General features: G+C 39.3%; 1 protein-coding gene across 2 annotated transcripts in view; it reads right to left on the reverse strand.

The window, feature by feature from the left end:
- rxfp1 (relaxin family peptide receptor 1) overlaps positions 1-24,555 on the reverse strand; it is a 67,605-nt gene that overhangs the window by 37,517 nt on the left and 5,533 nt on the right. For both annotated transcript variants that reach the window (XM_044039729.1, XM_044039730.1), the window contains exon 2: positions 22,453-22,590. In XM_044039729.1, coding sequence (XP_043895664.1) covers positions 22,453-22,590 — 138 coding nt within the window. The remainder of the gene's footprint in view (positions 1-22,452; positions 22,591-24,555) is intronic.

Raw genomic sequence — 24,555 nt, forward strand, 5'->3', positions numbered from 1 at the left:
TAAATTAGAAATAAAATAAAAAGCGTTAAAAATCGCCAGAAACAGCAAAAGGGGGCAGCAGTTGCCAATTCACCTCATCAGGCTGTAAAACACCAGCATTACGTTGCCATTAGACTCTATAACATTGTGTCATAATATCACTCGGGAACAATAATACTGTCAAAATGATATTTACATACTCATTACTCACTCAGCCATGTGCAATAATTCTGTGCCTCTGCACTTTCTCCTGCTTTTTGCTTACCTCCACAGTTAAAATGTGTACACTGTATATAATATATACTAGTATAATAAACAGGTCCCAGCAAGTTCTATTGGCTTTAAACCACAGTGCAACCTCAGAGACTCCCATTTATAAAACTGGTGAAGTACACAGCATAAAAACAAGGGAACAAAGTGACCTAAACGTTGATTCTTGTTTGTCTAATGAGACGATTATGGCAGTGGATTTTCTCATTTACAGTATTTCAAACACACCAAACTGACTTGTGACTAAAGCAGCAATGTTGTATTCTGTAACAAACAAAAAAAAGAAGATGAAACAAAGACAGTATGATGCAATCCAGTGCAGCACCTGCACAAACTGCAGCAACCGTGAGATCAAACGCAAGATCGTCACAAGAGGCAAAAATGACAGACAGCACAACAACACAAGAATAAGTTTGTTTGCTACGGTTAGATAATATTACTTTTATGTTAACAAATCAAATGCTAGAGCAAAAGGATACAAACAAACAATGGAGAACACACGGCCAAACGTTGCGATACAGTGAGTGTTTAAAATTGTGCCAAGACAGTGTGACAGAGGCTGCGAGTAGTGATGAGTCTACCACAAAAGAGAGATTTATTACCAGAATCTGTTACAATTTCATTGTTTGCCGTGCAATCTCTCCCCAAAAAAACAGAGGAGCTGCACAAAGCAAGACCGCAGCCAATTTCGGGAATTTTAAAGTGGAGGACAATGTTGTTCTGTAAAACACAGCCTTGAAACCACATCAACTCAAAACATATGGCTATCTTTATTTATACAAATCACAATATTATAGTCCAATAATATAATAAATCTCTTGCAGGATGGCTGGCAAAGCCGTGGTCCAGACTGTGATTCATTTCAAGCGATGACTCAGGTGTGTCGCCAAAACCAAATAAATGTTTATTGATTTTGGAGGAGGTCTCTCCCCCTCTGCTGCTGCTCCCCGTGTAATTAAGGGTGGCAGCAGTGCGGCGATATAAGTACTTGGGCTCTGTTGTTGAACAGAAGCCGAACTTTAATGCAAACACAGCCAGATCAGCAGCATATCAGATGCCATCATTTCAGTATGGACCTTCCTTTAATGAGTCTGTCCCTTTCTTTTTTGCTGTGTTTTGCTGGTTTGACAGTTCTCCAGGTCTCTAAAACGAACAAATGGAAGTTGTGTAAAACAATCCAAACCCTCAGCATCCTCCTCTTATCGGGATGGGAGTACAGGCCGTGTTCAGGTTATCCGACTTATTGTTCAAATCTTTGAGAAACTTGCTTTTATTACGACCCGTCTAGACTATTGTACTGCCCTTTAGGTTGGGGTTAGCCAGGCTTCACTTTCCCGCCTACAGCTTGTCCAGAATGCTGCCACTCGCCTTCTAACAAGGACACATGTATAACTGGTCTTGCTCCGTCATACCTCTGTCAGCTGCTGTGGCCATATGTGCCTCTGTGGTCTCACATATCAGCTGCTCTTAGTTGTTCTTGAACCTAAATGGCAACTGAAGCTGAAGTGAGAGAGGATATCGAGCTTTTACAGGTGCAGCCCCTAAGTTGTGGAATGCACTAAATCTATAAATCTAAAGATTCACTTGTTCTTTGCATTTGAGAAGGTGTGATGTGTTTTTTATTTGTTTGTTTTTACTTCTGTTTAGTTATTTTTATTTGTATAATACTACTGTATAGCACTTTGGTCAGCTGCTGTTGTTTTTTTTTTAAATGTGCTTTATAAATAAATTGGATTAGATTGGAAATCGGATTAAAATCTGATTCATTACTGATCAGATTTTACGGTTCATATTATCAAGTATCTTGCATCTCATTGAGACTGCCCTTTCAAAAACAACACACATGCATTTTATTTATAATAAAGAAAACACATGCGACCCATTTTATCCAGAGCTGATTCAAACCACACGTGGAGCTGTAAATCTGAACATCTCGGTCGCTCAGACAGTGGAAGACAATAGTTTAAATAACGGGATAAAAGCATGGAAGACAACAACACCGTGCGATACCACCAGCGCGCCCGCGGCTCCACATAACCTTTGGGGACAGAAACGGGCACAGATTTCAGTCGTCCATTTTGTCTCTTTTGTTTAGACTACTTGAGATTTAGCCGTAGAGAATCACACCCTCCTCCATCTTTGTTTAAATTGAGCCAAGCGTCCCACAGTGTGACGTCAGCATGAGTAAAAAGGCAAAAAGATGAATACATTCAGATAACACTGTTCTCGTTGATGTTGCACGGGCCACACAAATCTGATTTGAAAAATGAAAGGAGTGATAAGATTTTCTGTGTCCACACAGTTGAAAAATATCAGGATATGAGTCGCATCAGCTTGGCCATCAGAACATAACTGAACAGTCAGATTGTCGACTGCGCCCACTGCTATTAGCCTTTATTATAACAGTGGTCATCAGTGCTATTTGTATCCATTTGCATGAATCTTTCTATCTGTGCTGTTTCATTTGATTGAAAACTGCTGTCAAAGGAAATTGTCTTTCAGAGACAGGTTTGTGTTACTTTACCTTTTTATCTCAGGGCAAGAGACTGTACTGTTATTTAAAAAAAAAAAGAAAAAAAGAGAGAAAGACAATCAGGCTCGAGCTCACTGATGTGCAACCATCTGCCCCAACCAATTATTGGTGAAAGGAGAACATGTGAGAATGGATTGGTGGAGCGTAAGCGGGAAAGTATTATGATCCATCATTTAAATGTACATACTGAACTGTGTGTTTTAAATTACAGCTTCTTTATTTATTATATCTTTGAACATTTATATCACTTTACACGCGTGCCAGCTGTTGCACATACTTGCTTTGTTGTTCTCACCACTTCCATTTATTGTGTTTTGCTTCCATTATCCTGGTTCAGTAGAAGCCTGGAAAGTTTTTAAAACTGTAACGAGCGACTTCGAGTCACCAAGGATCATCACTTACTCGAGTCATATTCAGACATGGCTTCCTAACTCAGCACGTTAGAGATCAAATCCATCAAATATTTACGGGGTTGCTTACGCAAGCATCATTGAGCAAACCTGTGGGCTGATAAAGCTTCCATGAGATCGCATAATTACTCCTGTGGTCCGTCCAATGCTTTAACGTTTGGAACAAGGTTTATAAATACAGTACTGTACAAAGGTTTTTAAAAAATTTAAAAAACAAGAGAAAATGGGACATGGGATTGAAATAACATTTTTTCACAACACAAGATCAAAACGACGCTCTACTGAGAAACGCACAAATGAAGCGGTTCGACTGCTTGATGTCTTAAACTGAGTCTAATCAGCATCCACATGTGGACGAAAGATGTTTTAAGTGACTTTGACACCTTGCGGCACATGTAACTACACCGACATGTTAAAATAACTGGTGTGAATACAAAACTTGACGAGAACGCATTGTGATTTTGAGATTTTAAATGTTTTAAGTCTTCTTCTTTTGGTGATTGTTAAAGTACGCGACACAAGCCAAATTTCTGTGTGGACGGAAAATAAAGTGTCATCTTATCTTATTGTGACTTTCCACTAAAGTGGAAATGAGTCTTTGGATGTTTTGGAAAACATTTATTTTTTCCAAAAGGTTGAATTACAAATTCAAATGGATTTTAGGCTCATATAATGCACCATGAACCATCCCATGTTTCTTTCTTTTGTAAGGCTATGAAATAGTGGGAATCACAAAGAACCTCATGATACAATAATATCACGATACAACGATTCCATGGTGAGACAGTCATAGAGCGATACGTCGCGATATCCAACTGAAGAAAACTAAATATTTGTGAGAAGCCAAAAGTGCAGTATTTCTCTATTTATTCACAATACAAAGTGCATAAGGTCTATGTATTGAACATGGATGGAGCGTGTCTTAACGTAGCTTTCTCCACCATTATCTTTTTCCCTCCTTCATTTGAGCAGCGCCGCCGTGAGGAGACATGAAGTAACGCCGCCCGGTGAGTGAAGCTGACAGGGACTATTTCCTTTAGAGCGCCTTCATTTATTAAGTTAACTGTCAATATTTCTCATATTCTCATATTACACGAGGACGGACGACGATACATCACCGAATCAATATTTTGACCCGGCCCCTACTAGCCCCAAACCATTTGTTATCATCCATCCAGTCAGGCCAGGAAATAAAAGTCCTTGTTAATATTGAGGAAAGACTTCAGGTTTAGAGAGGCTCATGAAATCTGCACAATATCAAAGCTGAGAGGAGTATGACTCATACCAGTCAGCATTTTCTTTTTCTGACTTTGAGCACCCACTGGAAAACAAGCTGAGAACAACATGCAGAGAGGAGCTCCTATAGTCCTGATTCCCACTGAGCTCTTCAATCCAACAATCCACTCAGGGGAGACTAATCCACCCTTAAGACCGTACACGGTATAAGGTTTCAATAAGGCAACACGTCTGAACTCAATGGAGATGATAATGTGACCAGGTGACGTACAAAACTATGATGAAATGCTTTGCTCGGGGGTCTTGAAGGGTGATGGGTTTAATTAAAATGATTGTAATCATGTCTTGGTTCAAACCCCCAAAGCAGTTTGATTGGTAACCTTTCATCGAATCATGCGGGAGGAATTTCACACAAGTGCATTTAGTGTTCCAGCAATTTCCAATCTCAGCTTTTCCATGTCGTTTAAAGCCTGTCAGCAGGTTGTGCCTCTTTTATGTTTACATTGTTTATAGTAGGTATAGCAGCTACAACTGATGGTCTGCTGGCTGAATAGTTACTGTACTAAACCATTGCTATGAAATTACAATGGAACATTTTTACTGACACAAAACCTGAAGAGGTAAAGTGAAGTTGTGCTATTGCTCACAAAAGAAAAACAAGCATCTAAGATGTGGTTTTGGCCTTGGCAGACACAGAAACTTATTGTACTCAAAGAGCTTGTGGTTGAAGAAATAAAGAAGGACAAAACTACAGCAGAGCAACAGAGATAGGGAAGTAAAGTGAGTTGTGGCAGAGACACAGAAAATGTCTCTTTTATTCCCGGGAATTCATTCATCTAACAGAGGCCTTTGGTCTCCAGCATTTTCTTTTTTTTTACAGTTTGAGCAGATGCTCCCATATAAAACTATTAAATAGTTTACACATAACAAACAAACATCTGTCTTGTTTGGGCACAAAACTAATCAAATAAAATTTTGGAGTTAGTTGATAAAATATTAAATCTTGACACGCCATTCAACACACAATTAACTTTCAGTAAATAATAGAGACCAGAGTGATGTTCACAACATCTTCTTATTAAAATATTTAATATTTATTCGGTGTCCTGTTATTCTGCTGTGGCAAGAAGTGAATATAACTAAACATTGGTGTTGTATAGATATTGATCTTGTTTTATAATAAAAACAACAACTCTAGACACTAGAAAGAAACACTAGACTCTCACGAGAAGGGCCTGTACTCAAAATAGTAAATAATAATTCAGAAGTGTCAAAAACCTAGAAAGAAAGAGAGGTGTGGACATATTTTAAAATGAATGAATTAGAGGTTACTGGACTGAAATCAAAGATACAGCACAAACATGACCATATAAATGCTTAATTTGGCATAGTTGCTATGTGGCACTGTACACAGTAGATTTGCGGGTGGCATTTCTAAATGTTTTGGAAGTAACACAATCTCTTTTTAAAAGCCATGAATAAGCAACACCCCCACACTTAGCCACATCTCGGAGGAAATGTAGCCGTCTCACTTAATCATAGATGGCACCCAATCCACTACGGTATCATATTTCAATCATATTATTTACGGTCAACAGTCTAATTAGAGGGGGAAGCGAACCACAGATGACACGTGGAGAGAGATAATAACAATCAAACCGAGTCACTTTGAAATTGTGCATCAAAGGGAGATTCATTTGCGATGCATTAGGCCATTGTGATTCCATACATTATGATAAGAAAAGCGAAAAAAAGGAGGCAGAGGGACAGTCTGCGGCGTGAGGCGGCGTTTGAAGTCAAACTCCCGCAGATACATGACATGCTTGCAGAACATGGGTCTCAGTCTCAGACTCAGGAAAAAAGAAAATTCAATTTCTTTCTAATATCAAACCACCCTCCAGCCGTCGGTCCGTTCCTAAAACAAGGGAGAGTTAAACACACTCTTTTATGGGCTGAAGCGCACTACTGTGAATGGTTTGAAATGAACCCACTCCAGATTTATCCCAGGGACCCAGAAACAATAGGTGTGACCTATATCGCGGCCTCCACACAAAAAGACACAAGTCCAGAATTACAATCCACTGCCTCGTCTTCCACAGTTGAGGTTCTCATGCAGTGAAACCCCCACTTCCATTTTCTAACCCAGTAAATGTATTCATGTTTCTGGTGCTGGAACCGTGTGTCCGAGGGATTAGGCAACAACAGAGGACGTATGCAACTACTTCTTATTGTAATTGCTTACAATTCAAATTCATCGCATCCCAGGCAGGATTTGCACTCGTCTAAAGGGTACGGCATACACAGAGGATACAGCTGTCATGTTTAATTGGGCAGAGAGTAGATTCATATGCTCAATGATCTGCAGCAGGCACCAGCAAAGAGACAGCAAATTACGGCGCAGGGTATTTGGACAATGCTCGTCTGCCAAGAGCTGACGGAAGCTCATGCATGTTTGATAACCCAGTAAACTTCCAACCTCATCTCAGAAAAGTCTCCATGTGTCTACACTCTAAAAAACAAAACAGGTGAGTGGATTGATCCGCATTATGCTCGTCCTTCACTCCATAATTCACATTTCCATTTCTTAATAATCACTGCTGCACAATGGGTTTGGAAGGATACGACCGTGTTCAGGAAAAGAGACTTAAATAACACACAACACACAACACACGGTCGATGTATTGGCATTATAATAAAACGTGACCTTCTCGAGGTGAATTAATTGGAAGGGGAAAGGGAATTGTTTTTGTGCTTTTGGAAGTAGGATCAGACAGTTTGGAAGAAGAAGAAGAACTAAGTATTGGAGGGGTGATGGCTGCAGATTGATTTCCGAGGATAAAAAGAGATACAGAAACTCAATAATCATCACCCTAATGAACGGAAAATCCCACTCTGACAAGGCCACAGAAAAGTTGTACATGTCGAGAAATAAAGGAGTTGCCTTAATAAATAAGACAATTAAAAGACTTATGGAGTGCTTTAACTTCAGGGCTTGGGGTTGGATTCATTTAAATTAAGGAACAACTGCTGAGCTGCAGTGGGACTGTGGATGTAATAGGCAGGTAATTTCACGAGCGACATCTGACATGACATATTGAATTAAAAGTGTGAGCTTCTGGCAGCAAATCATGTCGGCTTCCTTGTTTAGCTCGTCTCTTGGGCTGCAGATCACCGACGATTTCAATTGCTGATGAAGGTTTGGAAAAGATCTTGTTTCACCGTCACTTGTTCCAATATATTTACCGTGTTGTGTCGGCATTTCGTTTTGGACTTCATCTGTAGGCCAAGTTAAATCTGTGGGGAGTAACAGGCCACATTGAAATCCCTGCTCTGAATGGGTTTTCCATGCTAATCAGTACACTGAGAAATTCGCCGCTTTTCCATTACTATAGTAACTCCTCAACGTGGGCGGAGTCGTCATAGCACAGGTGCAGGAAGCTGCTGTTTCTTTGTTTTATACGCGACACAAACACACACACACACATACACTAGTGACAGTCAAAGCAGTTGTTTCAGTGGAACTGAATCATTGGCATCAGTTCATTAAAAAGATTAGTTCTGCACTTCCTGCACGAGCGGAGCACAACATATATTGTAGAAAAGCTCCAATTGAGTCGTAAAGTGAGAAAACACATATAGAACAGTTAAGAATTGTGCATTCGATAGTTTTGTTTGGATTGTGTTATACGCGTTATTGATTTTAACTCCGCAGTAGGTGTGACGAGATGGCAGAACCATGGTTGAACTGGCTATCAGAACGTGAAGAGGATTTCACCAAATGTGCTAAAAAAGGCAATACGTCACATTTAAAAGGCAAGAATGTAAACGTGAAAAGCTCAAATTCAACTACACAGACGGTATATATTTGACCTCCAGCGGTGCTTTGATCCCCCTGCTACTATATGTTACTATATACAGGTGCGCACAGTTGACGATGGTGTGATCTGCCAACAGAGAAGCTACAGAAGACAGAGATTATTAAAATACTGGGAATAAATTACTGGAAAACTGGCCTTGCAGATGTTTTACTAGGAAGGAAATGGATTTCATCAATGTCTTACGACTCAAACAAACAAACAAACAGACAAACAAACAAACAAACAGACAGACAGACGTTGGTTAATAGCAGGAACCCACCGTTGAACTGTTTAAGATTTATTTCTTCAGGGTGCAACATTTTAGAATTCAGTTTTTTTTTTTCTTATCTGGCACTGCAATATCAACATCACATCACACTGAGGCCATGTCATTATTTAGAGAGCGACAGTAGCAGCATCCCATCAAGTGCAATTACAGACTGCACGTTAATGCAAGAGTTAATGATCTTTTTATGAAAATCAAGGGGCCAAATTCACATGCTGTCTGTTTGCATCACTGCTTTTAAATTGTTTTGTGACATTAGTACAGATGCTCACTAAATCAAGAAAAACAAACATTAGAATATGTTTTATTTTTTTCAGTCTGTGTGATGTTTGACTTCATAAGACTGAGGAAAAAGAAGAAGAAAGATTCATATTTATCTGTGCTCTGCGCTCATCTGCTCAGCTCAGAGGGGTCAATTAGAAGATTAAATGTGAATTACAACAAAAATTGCTTACAAATGAAGCACATTTCATTCATAATATTGAACAAATCTCATGTTATTTCACTATGAAAATGGCAAAAAAGTGTTGAGACGTTGGGGGATAATGGGAATCATCTGTTGATAGTTGTCAAGTGACAAAACATGGAAAAGAAGGTCAAAGTGACATCGTCTTAAGCCTCTTGTTTTTTTGTTCTGTGTTAATCTGCCAACAAAATGTTGTTGTAATAGGGGTAGAATAAAGTTATGTAGAATAATGTGTTAATACGTGCTTAATAATTACTAATAAAGGGCTAGTATGCTACTTATATGCATGTTAGTAAGCACCTAGTTAATGGTGAATATGTGTACCTTAATATAAAGTGTTAGCCAGTTTTTATATCTGAACACGCCAGATTGTAGGCGCGATACAGGTCAGCAATGTTAATAAGAATAACATTTGATTTCGGCTGGAGTGATGTAGAGCCTGTGTTCTTTTGCCCCTGGTGTTATGTTATACTGCACACACACTCTGTCTTTTTGACGGCAGAGGCACAATACCTTTCCCAGAAACAGGTAAACAGATATATTATGTGCTGTGGTAAAACCTGACGGCAGTTCAGTGAAAGTATTTAGACTTCTGACGATTACAGTACATCAACCTCAGGAAATTTCATTTCACAACAAAGCCAAAAGTGCAAGTTTTATTTTCCTCACTGTAAAATAAAAAATCAATACTGCAGGTTAAAGCGCCGGTGGATAAAATGTGTATTTGCTTGGAAAATCTTCTGGGTTGAATCATCATAATCATTCATTGTCTGAAACCTCTGGCTTTTGGGCCCAAAAGAGAAAATGAGAGTATACACAGTCAAGTGCTAATGAAATCCAAGGTTCTGTTATCAGAAGAAGCAAAATACAAAGGTATTCTTATTATGCAGCCAGTCAAAATTTAGTGCACGTTTAAACAAATATATATATATATATATATATATATTAGTGCTGGGCCGTTAACGGCGTTAACGTGCTGCGTTAACGCGAGACTCTTATCGCACGATAAGAAAATTATCGCCGTTAATCTATTCTCAAAGTTGGGTCTGGGACCTGGGTCCACATAGTGAGCAAGCTATGAATTTCACTTTGATATGTTAGCGCGGATGTATACCTGGCCCAGAAGGCTCTGACCTGGCTGAGCGCGGATGTAGGTAACGTTACGTTATGTCATTTATTGTCATTTTTTGTTTTATAACGGTCTATGTAATTTACCACGGTGAAAATGGTTTCAGGTTGGATATTCAACCGTCGCGTCCGACAACTGTCTGAATGAATATCCAACCTGAAACTAACTTCACGCGGTATAGCTTTAGCTAACGTTATCAACGTTTTGCTGATTAGTTGCTGATAGTTGCCTACTACTACTAGCAATCTTACTCTGATATACTTTTTCTGTCCTACTCCTAATGTTAGGTGTGATGAAAACAGAGGAGCGCCACTTAGCAGAAGAAGAATTCAAATGAGCCATTTTAATCTAGATTAATCTAGATTAACTCCAAGATTGCAGTGAGATTAATCTAGATTAAAAAAATTAATCTATGCCCAGCTCTAATATATATATATATATAAAAAAAATAAACTAAATGTCATATAAACCCATGGGGCTGGAAAATCCACGTTGCTGTAATTCAGTTTGGCAGTGCTTTTATGATTAATTCAGGTCTTTAGGTCATTAATACTCTTTTCTAAATCATATTTTTTGGCCTCATATGGCTATGTACCATGCTTCCATTACTCAGTTTTGGGGCAGAAAACCAATCTCTTATCATAAACCACATCAACTCACAGCAAACATGAATCACATACAGAAGGATATTTTGGAAAAGGCGCCATTGAACGAGGAGAAACTTAAAAAGGTCTGAAGAAATGAACACATTCATGAAAACTTCCCATGTGCAAGCACGTTAGGGTCGTGTTACAACAACGCTAACAGTGGAATTATGATAACAGAGAATAAATTGTAAAAATACAAGAGGGCAATTACTGACAGGATGAGTCATAAATAACCTGCGTTTTCGGGGTATAATTAATATCCTACTTTGAACGACTTTGATTCCTGCCTCTCTTAAAAATATTATACTCCTATTATTATACAAAGTAGCCTACAGTGTTAGAACCTCTTGTGTAAGATTTGTTCCAATTAAAATACTGCTGACACTCTCAAGAGTAAGCTTGTCGTCTCGGAAGCTTTGCAGTTTTCAAATCACAGACTTGGTGCACATTTTCAACAATAACAATAGCAGTTATACACCACAGAAGCTCAGTCATGATGTGGAGATTGTTTATTGGTGTTTTTGGAGTATGGGATACACTTTTATTAAGTTTGCCAAGAACTAAACACATTTACTTTGTTTGTTTTGGATCAGTTTGCCCTTATAATGTACATATAATGATGTACAGTATATGGCAGAGAAAATCCAAAGGTTGTTGGTTTTATTTCACGGACTGTGTTAATTTAGCGGTTCGTGTTCACAGATCAGATCATTAATCTCTGTTTCATGTAGGGAAATGACGCATCCTCTGCCCTGAGCATGAGCCTGCACCTACGCTGGGGCATAACACCGCCACATCTGCCACTGAGGCAGAAAACAGTTCAGCAACTTTCAGTGTGCTTCTCCTTTGGGACGACTTTGGAGCTCAAACAGAAGGAAAGGAATACTTTCTTCCACTCGCCAGTGGTTGGCCATATTATAGACCATACATAAAAAATGCATGTCTTGTAAGCGAGAATATATCAAAATGTCAACAGGGGGCGTCTGCATACGTTTCAAGTCTTTATCAATATCAATTTTGTGAATTATGTTCCTATTTTTTTAGGAAAATACAATAAAGTATGTCACATATGAGACTGACATCTTCTCATCAGAGCCCGGTGGGAGGGGACGCACAATTTTCACAACTTCCGATTCTTAAGAGTGATGTCATAACTGGTTTACCACTTGGGCTATATCCGTGTGTCACAGAAACTCTGCTCTCTACAGCTGCAATTTGAAGCTCTGCCTTCTTAGAATTAGTCATTTTTGCACACACACCAATTAGTGGTAGTGAATCTTTCGGTTACAAGCCCAATTCCTTTCCGAGCAGCTTCAGTAAAAGAGTCTCATTGTTGTAATGGGCTACTCTTTTGAAAGTGTTTCAATACATTCATGTCACGTATGTACCACTAATACACATCATTTATTTATCATTAATCCATTCCTAACTTGTTCTTAACAAGAAACTTTCTCCTCTAAAACTATTAGAGGAAGGAAGAAGAGGCGGCAGGTCTAAATGCACGGGTGGCCTCTTCACAGCGAGTCTGTTCCATTTAACGTAACGTTAGATGTCTAGTGGGCTTATCAGTATATCGTGTCCTGCAGAGACACACAGTTTTTTTTTGTTTTCCTTGCTCCATTTCGACTGATTTCTCTTTGAAAAGTTCCTCCTCTCAGCCCCTCTGCTGCAGACGTGACAGCTTCTCATGTTTTGGAACCAAATCTGTCAGTCTACGTGAAGTAAGTTTTTCTCCTCCACTATCTTCTATCTTCATTTCCATCTCCTTGTTATTCTAGCACTTTTGTTTTACTTCCTATTCGGACTTTATTCATATTTATGGATTCACAGTTTGGCCTCTGTGTCTCCTCATTTGTAATCTGTTGAGATGTGTTGACCTTTGCTCTTTTTCCTTCTGTGCGCTTTCCTTTCTAAATATCGAAGTTGGCCGCAAATGTGTTTGTGATATGTATAGGCGTGTGTGCGTCTCTTTGTGGAAGGTGTCTTTTCATTTTATTTGAAGCAGTTTGTGTTATAATGTGTGTGTGTGTGTGAGAAGTGCTATATGCTATAATAAAGGTTGTTTGTTTGTTTGATTGATTTATGAAAGCTATGTTTAGAGAGAAAGAGCACAGTGACTGCAAAAGTAATTCATTTATACAAAGAATATGGTAATACCGACGCTTGCTAACAAATGGGAGGTCAGAAAATAAATATTTACTGTTTTTTTAGATAAGGAAATGAGAAATATGTTGTTGTTTTTTCAAAGGACAAAACATACATTATCTTGGTATAATAAAGGCTTAGAGCGTGTGCATCACCAAAGTACAACTCTGTGCAGATTGCATGTGATAAAAACAAACAAAACTAAATAAAATAAAACCTACACCAAGTTCTAACTTCACAGTGACTGAGCAGCTGCTCCATTTCAATTTATGGTAGCACCTTCACCCCATGAGTGTGTGCAGCTCATACCATCCGTCAGCATGGCTACAACATATGCCACTGACTGACAGCCAAACAGTGGACAGTGTTTCTGAGCACAGATTGTCAGTCCGCTGTGGTCATGGAAGCTGAGAGGAAGAGCGAGCCACGTCCAGTCTCTTATTACAGTTTCATGTGTGGGGGGGGAGAATGTTCAGTGAGAGTGAAGACTGTGATGGACAGCTGCACTTTTTCAGTTTCTTGTTTTTGACAGCCATCTGTCTTCTTACTTGTTTTTCTCCATGGGAGTTTATTCATATTCGGTTTTCACTGTGGCCAAAAAACATTACACAATAACAATAAAAGTAAACTTTCTGGTTTTAACAACATGAACATTTGTACCAGTTTTTAAACATGACACACTTCCTTTTGTAATGTGACACAAAGGTTGCACTTCACATACAGTATTAGAGCTCCAGTGTAAGCACAGTCGCACAGCTGCCAATATAATCTACACCAGCCAAGCTGCATCCATGCTAGTTATAATAACATTTGCATGACATCAGACCATTTCTCCATCTTCACAAACATTCACATCACCGTCAACGTCATATTTTAGCATCGGGAAAGAAATGGAAAAGCCAAAAATCGAGTCCAGTCGAGTCTAGAACTGTAGAATGATAAAATTAAGTACAGGCGTTAACACGAGCGGAGAAACAAACAATAACTATAGACACTAGAATACAGAAGATCTCCAGGAGAACCGTGACGTTTACCACACAGGTCTGGAGAACCAGGGAAATAAGTAGAGGAGCTTGATGATTGAATTGGGAGCAGGTGTGCTGCCGCTGCAGGTGAATTGATTGCATGCAGAGACGAAAAGACAAAAGCGCTGAACTGTATCATGATAAAGCGCCATCACAATCTCTACAAATAGGTTCCCTGTTTTCCCTCCATGTACCCACAGTGGGGGGTGAGTCAAAATATCGATTTGGTGAGACACCACCGTCCTTCCTTGTGCAAGACGATAATCGATAAGCCAGTAAAACGGTCGCTGCCAGTTTCACTCGCCGGTGTCGGTACTTGATGCCTCCTCACGAATGAGGATGAAACTTGAGTGCAAGTTACCTGGCCGAGGAAGAAGAGGGAGTTTACAGTGGGATAAAGGCGGAGAAAGCTACACTAAGAGATGCCCCATCCACGTTCAATACTTAGACTTTAAGCACTTTGTTCATTGTGTTGTGAACAAATAGAGAAATCCTGCACTTTCAACTTTTCACCAACGTTTTGTTTTCTTTACCTACACAGATATCGTGATGTAGCGCTATAGGATTGTCTCGCAATAATCGATTATTACCGAATCGTTGGTATTGTGTATCGTATCGTGACGTACACTGTGATAGAGACTGTATTTCCAGTGCTCAGTATCTAGCTGCTATCTACTCCCCCTGCTAGCCTTCTGTGTACTGGAGTGCTATGAGCTGTGTTATTGGATGCGTGTTGGTGGGTGGTGTAATCGAGCAAAACATTAAATGAAATCATAAACACAGTTTGCAGCCAGGAAATGAAAATGTACTTTGTGAGTACAGGTACTGCCACTGTTATCAGTATTTGAATGGAAACAAGTTTTGCATTTAATATAATAATGTATAGTATCTTTGAGAGATGGGTAACCATTCGTTATACAGGTGGAATCAGTCGAGGTCTACTAGCCTGTGCCTTTGTGGCTTATTTATAATTATCCGTTTGTCCACTCCGGGGTAAGACTGAGAAATAAGTGCAACCCCAGACACCTGTCAGGTTGGTGAGATTAAAGCTGTGGCTTGTCTGCCTTTGTGGTCAGGCGCAGCCCACAAGGATTTTGCTGCTGTTCCATATTTCCGCTCTAAATACGATGTGTACACCACAAACTGCATGGGGCTGTGCAGGAGGCAGAATTAGTCTGACCCTCTGGAGGTAGAGTTATCTTTCAATACTGGTGGTGTCTTCTCAGGTGATCACTGCAACCCCCAGAGGGTTGGGCTTATTCCTCCTCTTCAGCTTAGCCACAATACCCATCACGATGTTATCCAGCGTGCTCATTAACATCTAAGTCGCAACCCAAGCGGGAAGCGGATTGCACGAATGAGTCATATACACGTACATTTCACAATATAGAATGCATTTAATGGGACTCTGGCTGTTTGTTTTTTTTTAACACTACATCGGTGGAAAGCACACATAAATAATCAAATGTATGAGAGTTTAGTTTCATTTCTCTTCCTCATTTTCAGGACGCACTCTGGCTCATTATCACACTGTCACCGACTTCTTCCATGAACGGAGTCAACATAACTCCACTGGTGTGAAAGTGGAAAAAATGGCTGCCGTGAAAAAGGCTACTTGAAAATATGTCTTTCATTGGATTCATAGGTTGTTGAAGTCATATAATGTGACACTTTACCATTACATTATTTATTTTATTAGACGTTGTCTGCGGTTTGATCAGGAGCAGCATGTGTAACAGTGTATCCATCAACATATTTTGATTTTGTTTTTTGCTACTGGTTTCTCTTAATTTACAATTTATCAAATGTGGCACAGTACAGATGTTTTTTGAAGATTTCTTGCCGCCAGTACACATAACTTATGGTGATAACCCCCCAAAAATTTGCAATTTGTTGACTAATTGTTTGTATTACAGATATGGCTTTAAATGATGCACAAATTTGTCAAGATTGTCCATATATGATGATTCATTTCATGTAATGATTATCTCAATGTAATCAAATAATTCTTCCAGTCTTGTCTCATCATCCAATGGTACGCTCTCTTCTTCCACACATAAACATGTGCACACCTTCTGTTTAAGAAACATACACCGCTCATGGATTCCTGCCGCAGTAATGACAGGTGTGACAGCATGAGTGGTTTTCTGGAGTCATCTAAAATGCTTATGACAGCGCTGACTGCATGAGATAGAACTCATTTCTTTTGACATTAATTAGAAAGAACTGGTGACAAATATTTATAAAACATGCAAATAACAATCTCATCCTGTCTTTGGACAAACTTCCATTTTACTTTGCTACTTTGAGTTGCTGTCTTTTTATTTTTTATTTATAATTACTAGAAAACAGGGATGCACCAAATTGGACTTTTCGCCAAAAACTGATACTGATATATACTCTATATATACGTTGTTTCTTTTGCCCATCTGCAGAGGTCATTTAGCCTTTTTTTTAAGATATAACATGTAACATTTTAGCATTAAAATATATAAAAAAAACAAAATTAATGTTATACACACTATATTTGTTTGATCCATCACAATTTAAACCAAAGGAATATTGACGGTTATGAACTGTTTCATGTTGGATGCCTCATTTCATGATGTATTTTGCTTTGAGGAGCAGCTGCTATGTTTCACGCAGGGTTTGTATAAATATAAAAACATTTTAAAATGTTGTAAATCCTCAGGACACGTTTGTATGAAGGCATTGTGTGGTCCCTTTAAATATTTCACAATAAAAGCCAGAATGAAATGAGGTTTCTTTGAAACAGCTACTGGACGTGCCGATCAAACTAAACTAAACTAAAAACAAACGGGAAAAACTGGATACTTTGGGTCAATTAAACAGGAAGTGAGCTGATCCAACACTGCCCCACGGTGGGAGCAGAGAGAATGAGGCCCCTTGCGTCAGAAATCACGTACTGCGTGTTTAATATCAGCTTTTACACTTTGATTTGTTCTAATCTCATTTACAAAAAAGAAAAACATCCATCTCAGTGTCCCGTCAGCCTGACTACAGATGCTGACACAAGCTTTGTGCAAACTCCTCACATTTAATGTTTGACTTTCAACTGTTAGTTCAGCATGTGTCAAATATGATGAAAAACCAGGACATACACCAGAGGGTGAAATTACATATATGAGAGAAATATTGTTTTATTGGCTCCACCACTGGTGGGTTAAACCAATATCAGCTATGTTTTTGCAAACGTGAGGGGGAGCAGATATGGAGGGATAATGATTAAGTTAAACAGATTTTATCCAACATCCAATCTTGTCATGGATCAAATTTGCAATGAAGGTTTAATAAAAACACCGTTTTTCCACTCCTATTTTAAACTATATATAGAAACATTTTTGTGGTTTTCATGCTGTACAAAATCCACTGTTATGAAACAAAAAGGAAGTATTTTTAAGATGTATCTGCGATGTGCTTGTGCTGCTCGTCTTTGTTGACTGAATAATTGAAGTTGTCGGGAATAAACACATTATTTTACCGTGTGTTTTTGTGCTGCACGTATTTGATGATATTCTCTTCACATTGCCTTCAGGTGAAAATCCTTATGCATTCATCACACTTAAATTTAAAAACAAACAAACAAACAAACAAACTCAAATTTAGTACGGTCTCCAGATCAGAGACTCTCCATAACGCTCGACTTCAACAGAAGCACCATCGAGAGCATTTCGACCAGCTGCATCTCTGTGTGCTCCGCCGTCTGCACAGAGGCCGAGTGTAATGATCTGAGACAGGTCGTGAGCGGATCATTGGGATGGAGCGGCAATGTCTACAAACCGCATATACCAACAGAGTGGAGGGAAAAACAACAACGCCTGCATTTTCATGGACAGTACTCAGATCAATCACATTTAGTACAAACAAGCTGAGGAACTGTGGCTTCCATCACACCTCTCCCTGTATCAGTAACAATAACACCACACACACACAAGCAACAATGTGCATTTCACATTTGCAGTCTTCATACTTGCTGCTGCTTCTGTTTAGTTATTTATTTTTGTGAGAAGTGGAGACGGGAAACAGCTCACGTTATATCGACATTTTCTCCAAAATCATTTTCTGTCCCCAGACCCTCAATATCCATACTAGCTTGGCAAACAAACACCAATTTACCTCAAAAAGTACTAGTGGTGGGTCAAAATATCGACGTGGTGACGTATTGTCGTCCTTCCTCGTGCCAGTCCATAATCGATACGCCAGAGTAAATACCTAGATTTTAATTAACAAATGAAGGCGCTCTGAAGTAAACAGTCCCTGACACTTTAACTCGCCGAGTGTCACTACTTCATGTCTCCTCACGGCGGCGCTGCTCAAATGAATGAGGGGAAACTTGGGTGGAAGTTACCTGACTGAAGAAGAGGGAGTTTACGGCGGGATAACGGAGGAGAACGCTCAGCTACGTTGAGAGACGTTCAATACACTCTGTAGATTGACAGAATCACAGAATTGTTGTATCGCGATAGTATTGGTATCGTGAGGTACTCTGTGATTCCAATCCATTAAAAAAGTACTGGAAAGTCTGTTTATCAGTGTTATCTGCAGTTCAGGGTTTTCAAACTGGGATTCAAACTGTTGACCTTCTTGCTGTGAGGCAACAAGGCTAGCCACTGTTGTTATTCAATTAGTGATGTTGTAATCAAACAAGACTTCACGCTGTAAAGTTTAAATACATGTACATTAACTCTTCTTCTGGTAAGACAGAAAAGTCCAGTTTTTAATTTTCCTTTGAGTTGTGTTTTTGTCTTTATCAACATGACTAACGATAACTTACAGATAACAATGTTTTGGTTTTGTCGATAACAAAAATGAAAGCAGTGCGCCGGGCTTTAAAGTTAATTATGTGTTTGAAAGTAAGCAGAGTGGGCAAAGGACCGAACAGGCTGCTTCTGTCTGACGAACATCCTGCCCATTCTGCCCAACAACAGCAGTGATAGTAGCACTGCGAGCTGGTAAAATACGTGCAGATTTATAGTATTTGTGCTCACTTTGCCCAAAAGTACAAACCACAACCATGTTATGATGCTGCTGTGATCATATGAGAAACTTTACTGAGCCAAATCAGCAAAAACAACTTCACTACTGTAGAAAGTTTTTTTTTTTTTAGCCAATGGACTAATCACACATTCTTAATGGCAACCTTACAGCTAACAGTATTATAGTATAGTATAGGTAAAATGTCCCCTTTCTTTTGATGGCGCTAACCTTAAAGCATTAGCACTTTGGTGACAAAAAGCTTTGAGATGATTGATCTGAGTCTAATGGACAAAACCTGGGTAGACTTTACGACAGTCATTTATTATAATTTGACAGACATCTCTAAAGCCTGCACCTGTTTCAGCACAGAAGTCATGATTGATTTCGCTCTCCTCCAGATAAATTCGGGAAAGCAGTCATTCATAATCCTATTTTCACAGGCACAAGCGGCACATTAGCAGTGTGAGGAGTGAGGGGGCACAGACATTACACCATCACCATTTTGATTAGCATACCGTTTCCTTCGGAGCATAATTCTTCTGCTTCTTGGCATTTCAAAGTGCATTTTGTTACAGCTGATGTCATCAACACAATATCCCTTTAATGGATTCTCAGTGTCTGCTGGATGCTTGATTGCTTTAAGTATTATGTTTTTGAGTCATTTACATACTAAACACGATCTTCCAACAATCTAACTTCAGCGACACGCCAGAATCTTGCATCAACCTCCGAGCAGTAAAACTTTTTTTTTATTTTTTTTCTTGGTTACAGGCACAAGCTAATCAGTCAGGGGTGAAATAGACAGAAGAGAAAAGAAAACAGTAACAGTTCTTATAACCTATGGCAAATGATTTTAATAATTAATGAAAGTGTCCACATAAGGCCATAATTTAAGTGTGATGTCATAGTAAGAGCCGCACTAACAAGGAAAAGGGGCACGCGGGGAAAATAAGCAACATGTTAACTGCAAGACGGTCGTCTAGTATCAAAGTTCCCTCGATGGCCCACTGTTTAAACGATGCTTACTACAGCATCTCTGCTCTGCACCTATTTATTTATGGGCAAGAATCAAGTGCTGTGGATGCAGGATGAATACAGACACGCTGAGCTAAAAATACCGGTGTAAATGAAGGGCAAGCTGCACAAGCCAGCATTTTGGGATACACCACTTCCATGTCCAGGGGAAAACTTGCTGCCATGACTTACTTTGCTATGGAAATTGTAGAATTACTGCCCAGTTCCATGGCTCCACTGATTATTGCAGTTGTTGTCTGGAGGTAGACTGATAATCAGGCCAATAACCTGTTATCATTTAATATTCAGGCAGTTATGTGATCATTTAGACTTTCTTTTTATTGAAAAGACTGCAAGTGAAGCAGTTTTTATATCTATTTTATATATATGTATATATATATATGTATATATATATATATATATATATATATAAATATATACATATATATTATATTTAATTCCAGTTTAGCAAATGGAGGACAAAAAATGGAAATTGGCTATATCTATATATATATATATATATATATATATATATGTATATATATATATATATATACATATATATATATATATATATATATATATATATATATATATATATATATATATATATATATATATACACATTTATATACACATATACACATATATACATAGGCAAACAAAAAAAAAGCATGGTCCAAAGAAAAACCCCACATACAATTTTACATGCTCGAAGAGGCCAAAAACACAAATATAAACAGTTAATCTGTAAGTCTTAGTGAACATTTGTGCTAAATTTGAAAGGACTCTCTCACACACACACACGTGTGCATAAGTAGGACATCCTTAAGTCCCCTAATGGTACAAATTACATAATGTGCATTTAAATGCTACACCCCCAGGTCTTGATGTTTTGTTAGCTTATATTTATGTTTCCTTCTCTCAGGATAGAAGTGGGAGTTCTGCTGTACGTTGCAGATTTTTTCAGGTCTCTCCGTAGGGGTTGGAGCTGTGGGCGTGGCCTGGGGAGCTGTTGGTTTCATGGTCTCCAAACCTTTAGTTCTGTTAGAATCTCTGTGAAATAGTGTAGTAAGAACTTGTAAGGGTTAAAGTTGCAGATCGTCCGTCACCCCCTGTGATTCTGATTCCATCGTTCCCTGATTCCCGCGCCCCTTCTCCGGTCACACAGGGAGAGAGAGAGAGTTTCTTTTAACAGAACTTTGGTAAGTTATGTGTTATTTATCTCTCTTTTCCGTTACTTGTCTCGATTGCTTTCAGGGAACTTGGAGCAGTGTGGTGCAGAAGTGAGGACACAGGCAGATTGTCAAGGATTGCCGTTGTCGAAGCAGGCACTTTTTTTAAAAATCGGTGGATCACATTCCTACGAGGCTAAAACTTGTGATTATGATAAAAATACGACTGTCAAAGTCCCACTGAACGTCCGGGATTATTTTTACCAGAAGAATCCACTTTTGAAACTTTACATGGACGCGTCTCGCTGTTGTCAGCCCCCGCTCGGTTCAGTCATGACATAAAATACATCACATGTGGCACAAGAATGAGTGGAGCTGATGGGTTTCATCAGCATGAGGTAAACTCATTTGGTAATGATTTGATTTGGAACAAAAATGTGGTTATATCTTTAAGTTCCAAACTTCAGCTTTAATTGATTTATTTTATTTGCTCCATTTTGATTATTTTAGGGACTTTGGGTAGTCATTATAGTACATTATTTGCCTTTGGTTTTAGGGTTAGTAACATAACTTTTCTTTGGCAGAATCTTGGGTTGTTTTGCCCATGGTTCACCCAGAAGACTTTGCCTTCGTGTTTTGGATATGAACTCTGAATGTTGTGCCCTAACCTCCTAGACAGGGACAGAATATTAAAGACTCCATGACACAGGTCTGGGCCTTCCCATTATTTACATATTTTCGGTTAAAATGAGCTGCGAGGTTGGCGTTTAGAGTAGCCAATAGTGCCGCTGCAGCTACGACACAGCATGAAGACACACACTAGTTAAATAAGGAACACAACTCTCTGTTGTGGAGGACTTCTCGCCCCCACCGTCAACTATATCTGTGGAGTTAACCTAAGAGGAGGCTAAAAGTCATGTTTCTCAGGAGAAAAGCCCACATATGGTTGACCTGATTCATTATGGTGGGGAACAGCTCTGGAGGGAAAGACGGAGGAAACACAAGCTCATCCCCATGAGTCGATGCGAGTGATATTTTGGCTGCACCGCGTTGGAAGGAAATCAGCGTATTCCCCCGAGTATGAGATGATTCATCATCATAATACATAAATATGGGGAAGTTACTAGTGCTTCTCCTGGCTATCACCAGGCGCCGAGGCATAAAAAGAAAAGATTTAGTGAAATATTATATTAGTCCATTTGGAGAGTGTGTCAGCTATTATCCATGCGAGTCACAGTGTTTACTAAATTGTGTGTGGATTCATTCAAGCAGACGCACTCACCACAGTTCTCCTCGTCGGCTTGATTCCCACAGTCATCAATGCCATTGCAGTGCAGGAGCTGAGGGAGGCACAGAGTCAGGTTTCCACAGGGGAAATATCCCAGCGGACAGGTTGCCTTCTCCTCTGTGATATTGACAGCTGTAAAAAAAAAAAGCAGAAAGTCCAAGAATATATGGTCAATCATTTATGAACTGTCAAATTTCAACCAATCTTCTTTCTCATGATCATATGATAAAGCATGAACATGCTGGAAGAAGGAGAGCTCAGTAATGGTGCGAGGAGTCCGCGTGAGCTCTCCTCCGCCTTTGTCACCCAAAAGGAAAATCTCTAAGAATGACCTTGGCAAACTTGAATGATAAACAAAGAAAAAGGTCTCCGAGTGTTTCACGTCTCAAATCATGTAAAATTCAGCAACGCTCTCTGCTCTGAGACGCTGGGGGAGTTGAGCTCTGCACAGTCACGCTTTAGTGAGGACCAAAGTGTTTGTGCAGAATGTGAATGTAAACACATTAGTGTCAAAATACTCTTCAATAAAAACATTCACCTGACTGGTGCCCATCAAAGTGTGTGTGTGTGTGTGTGTGTGTGAGTGAGACTGTCCTTTCTTCCTGACATACACTTTAGTGGGGACCAAAGCAAACGAGTGGGGCTGTTCATCAGTTTTAATAAAAGTCCTGCACTCGGTTTCCCTCTTTCTCCATCACTGGTACGTGCAGCCTCACGGCAGGCTGTTCATCTGTTATTCATTAAAGAGGTTTTTGCATGTTAAAGGTTCAAGTGAAGACACATTTGAAGGACAAAGACAAAGCAGCTGGCTACTAAACTAAAGACTGGATTCACCTGTGATGTACGCTGATGGTTTTTATGTCGTGAGGGGTTTGGGGGAGGACTTATGAGCCATATTTTTAGACACACCTAATAAAATCCTGAAGAGAAGACTGGAGGGAAACTGTTTCCACTCTTTATAATCCATAATTCTTTACTCCATATTATGTGAAGAGGATATTTGTTTCGCATGGTCCAAACCAAAGCCAGTGGGCCTAATCAGCCCTTGCATGTTCCACTGCTGTGCCTCTTCAATAAACCGTCTTTTGTGGCTTCTGTTGTACTTTACAGAATCTCAATTACGCAGAAAACCTGAACAAAGTGTGCAGTGCATGTAAAGGAGACTTAAATGTGCTCTGCAAGCTGTGGGAGAGAATTACCCTTTCAGTTTCTGCCATTGGGCATCTAACGTGACCTGCCCCTGCTTTAATACAAAGTGGACAGGCTAATTACAAGCCACCTGTGTGTATTATTGACCGAGTGTTTACTTGCATACCAGCACCGGCAGCCAAATAAGAACAGATGTGAAGTGATAAATCTCCTCATTACCTGCAATCCATATAATCGTCTATGTTAAATAGTTAGTCATGCCATGGCCATAAGTAGCTTAGGACACACTGTGCTCAGCTATTCATGGAGATATTGTAGAGCTGGCAACATCACAGCATCCAATTAAACAAATACATCTCAACTGACCTGATTATCTCAAGGTATAAATCATCTCCCTCTCTCTGTAGATCAAGTGTTTTGAAAAGTGCCGGTTTACTGAATGTGTCTCTTTCTAAATATGACTGGATTTTATGTAACAGTTATTCAGGCTTCATGAACAGCCAATCATCCTTCTGGCTCCTCAAAGACTCTGTGACCTGCTTCCGACTAGAAATAACAGTTGGATGTATATTACAGCTCTCACTGAAGATATAAAACCCAGTTTGAATGTGGGGGCTTCCGGGGTCCAAGTACGTTAATGAAAACTTTTGCATAGCATGTGCTTTAGTCTATGGGCATAATGTGATGTCATATGTTATCTACTCAGCCAACGAGAACATTTGAACACAATGTTCAAGAACACAACACAGGCCTTTGTATTTCAAATTGTACTCTGGCATAATTGAAGCTGCAAACCCTGTGAAATTATCATCTCTCAGTGAAAAAAAACCCCAACACTGATGTGCCTTATTTTCTTGGCTTCATGTTGCTATATAAAGAACACAGCGTTGATTGTTTTCTTTGACATGGTTTGCTTTAACGATTATCCGAGGTTTCTGTTCACTTAAC

This window comes from Solea senegalensis, linkage group LG12 (genome assembly GCF_019176455.1).
Source record: "Solea senegalensis isolate Sse05_10M linkage group LG12, IFAPA_SoseM_1, whole genome shotgun sequence".
In the NCBI taxonomy this organism is placed as follows: domain Eukaryota; kingdom Metazoa; phylum Chordata; class Actinopteri; order Pleuronectiformes; family Soleidae; genus Solea; species Solea senegalensis.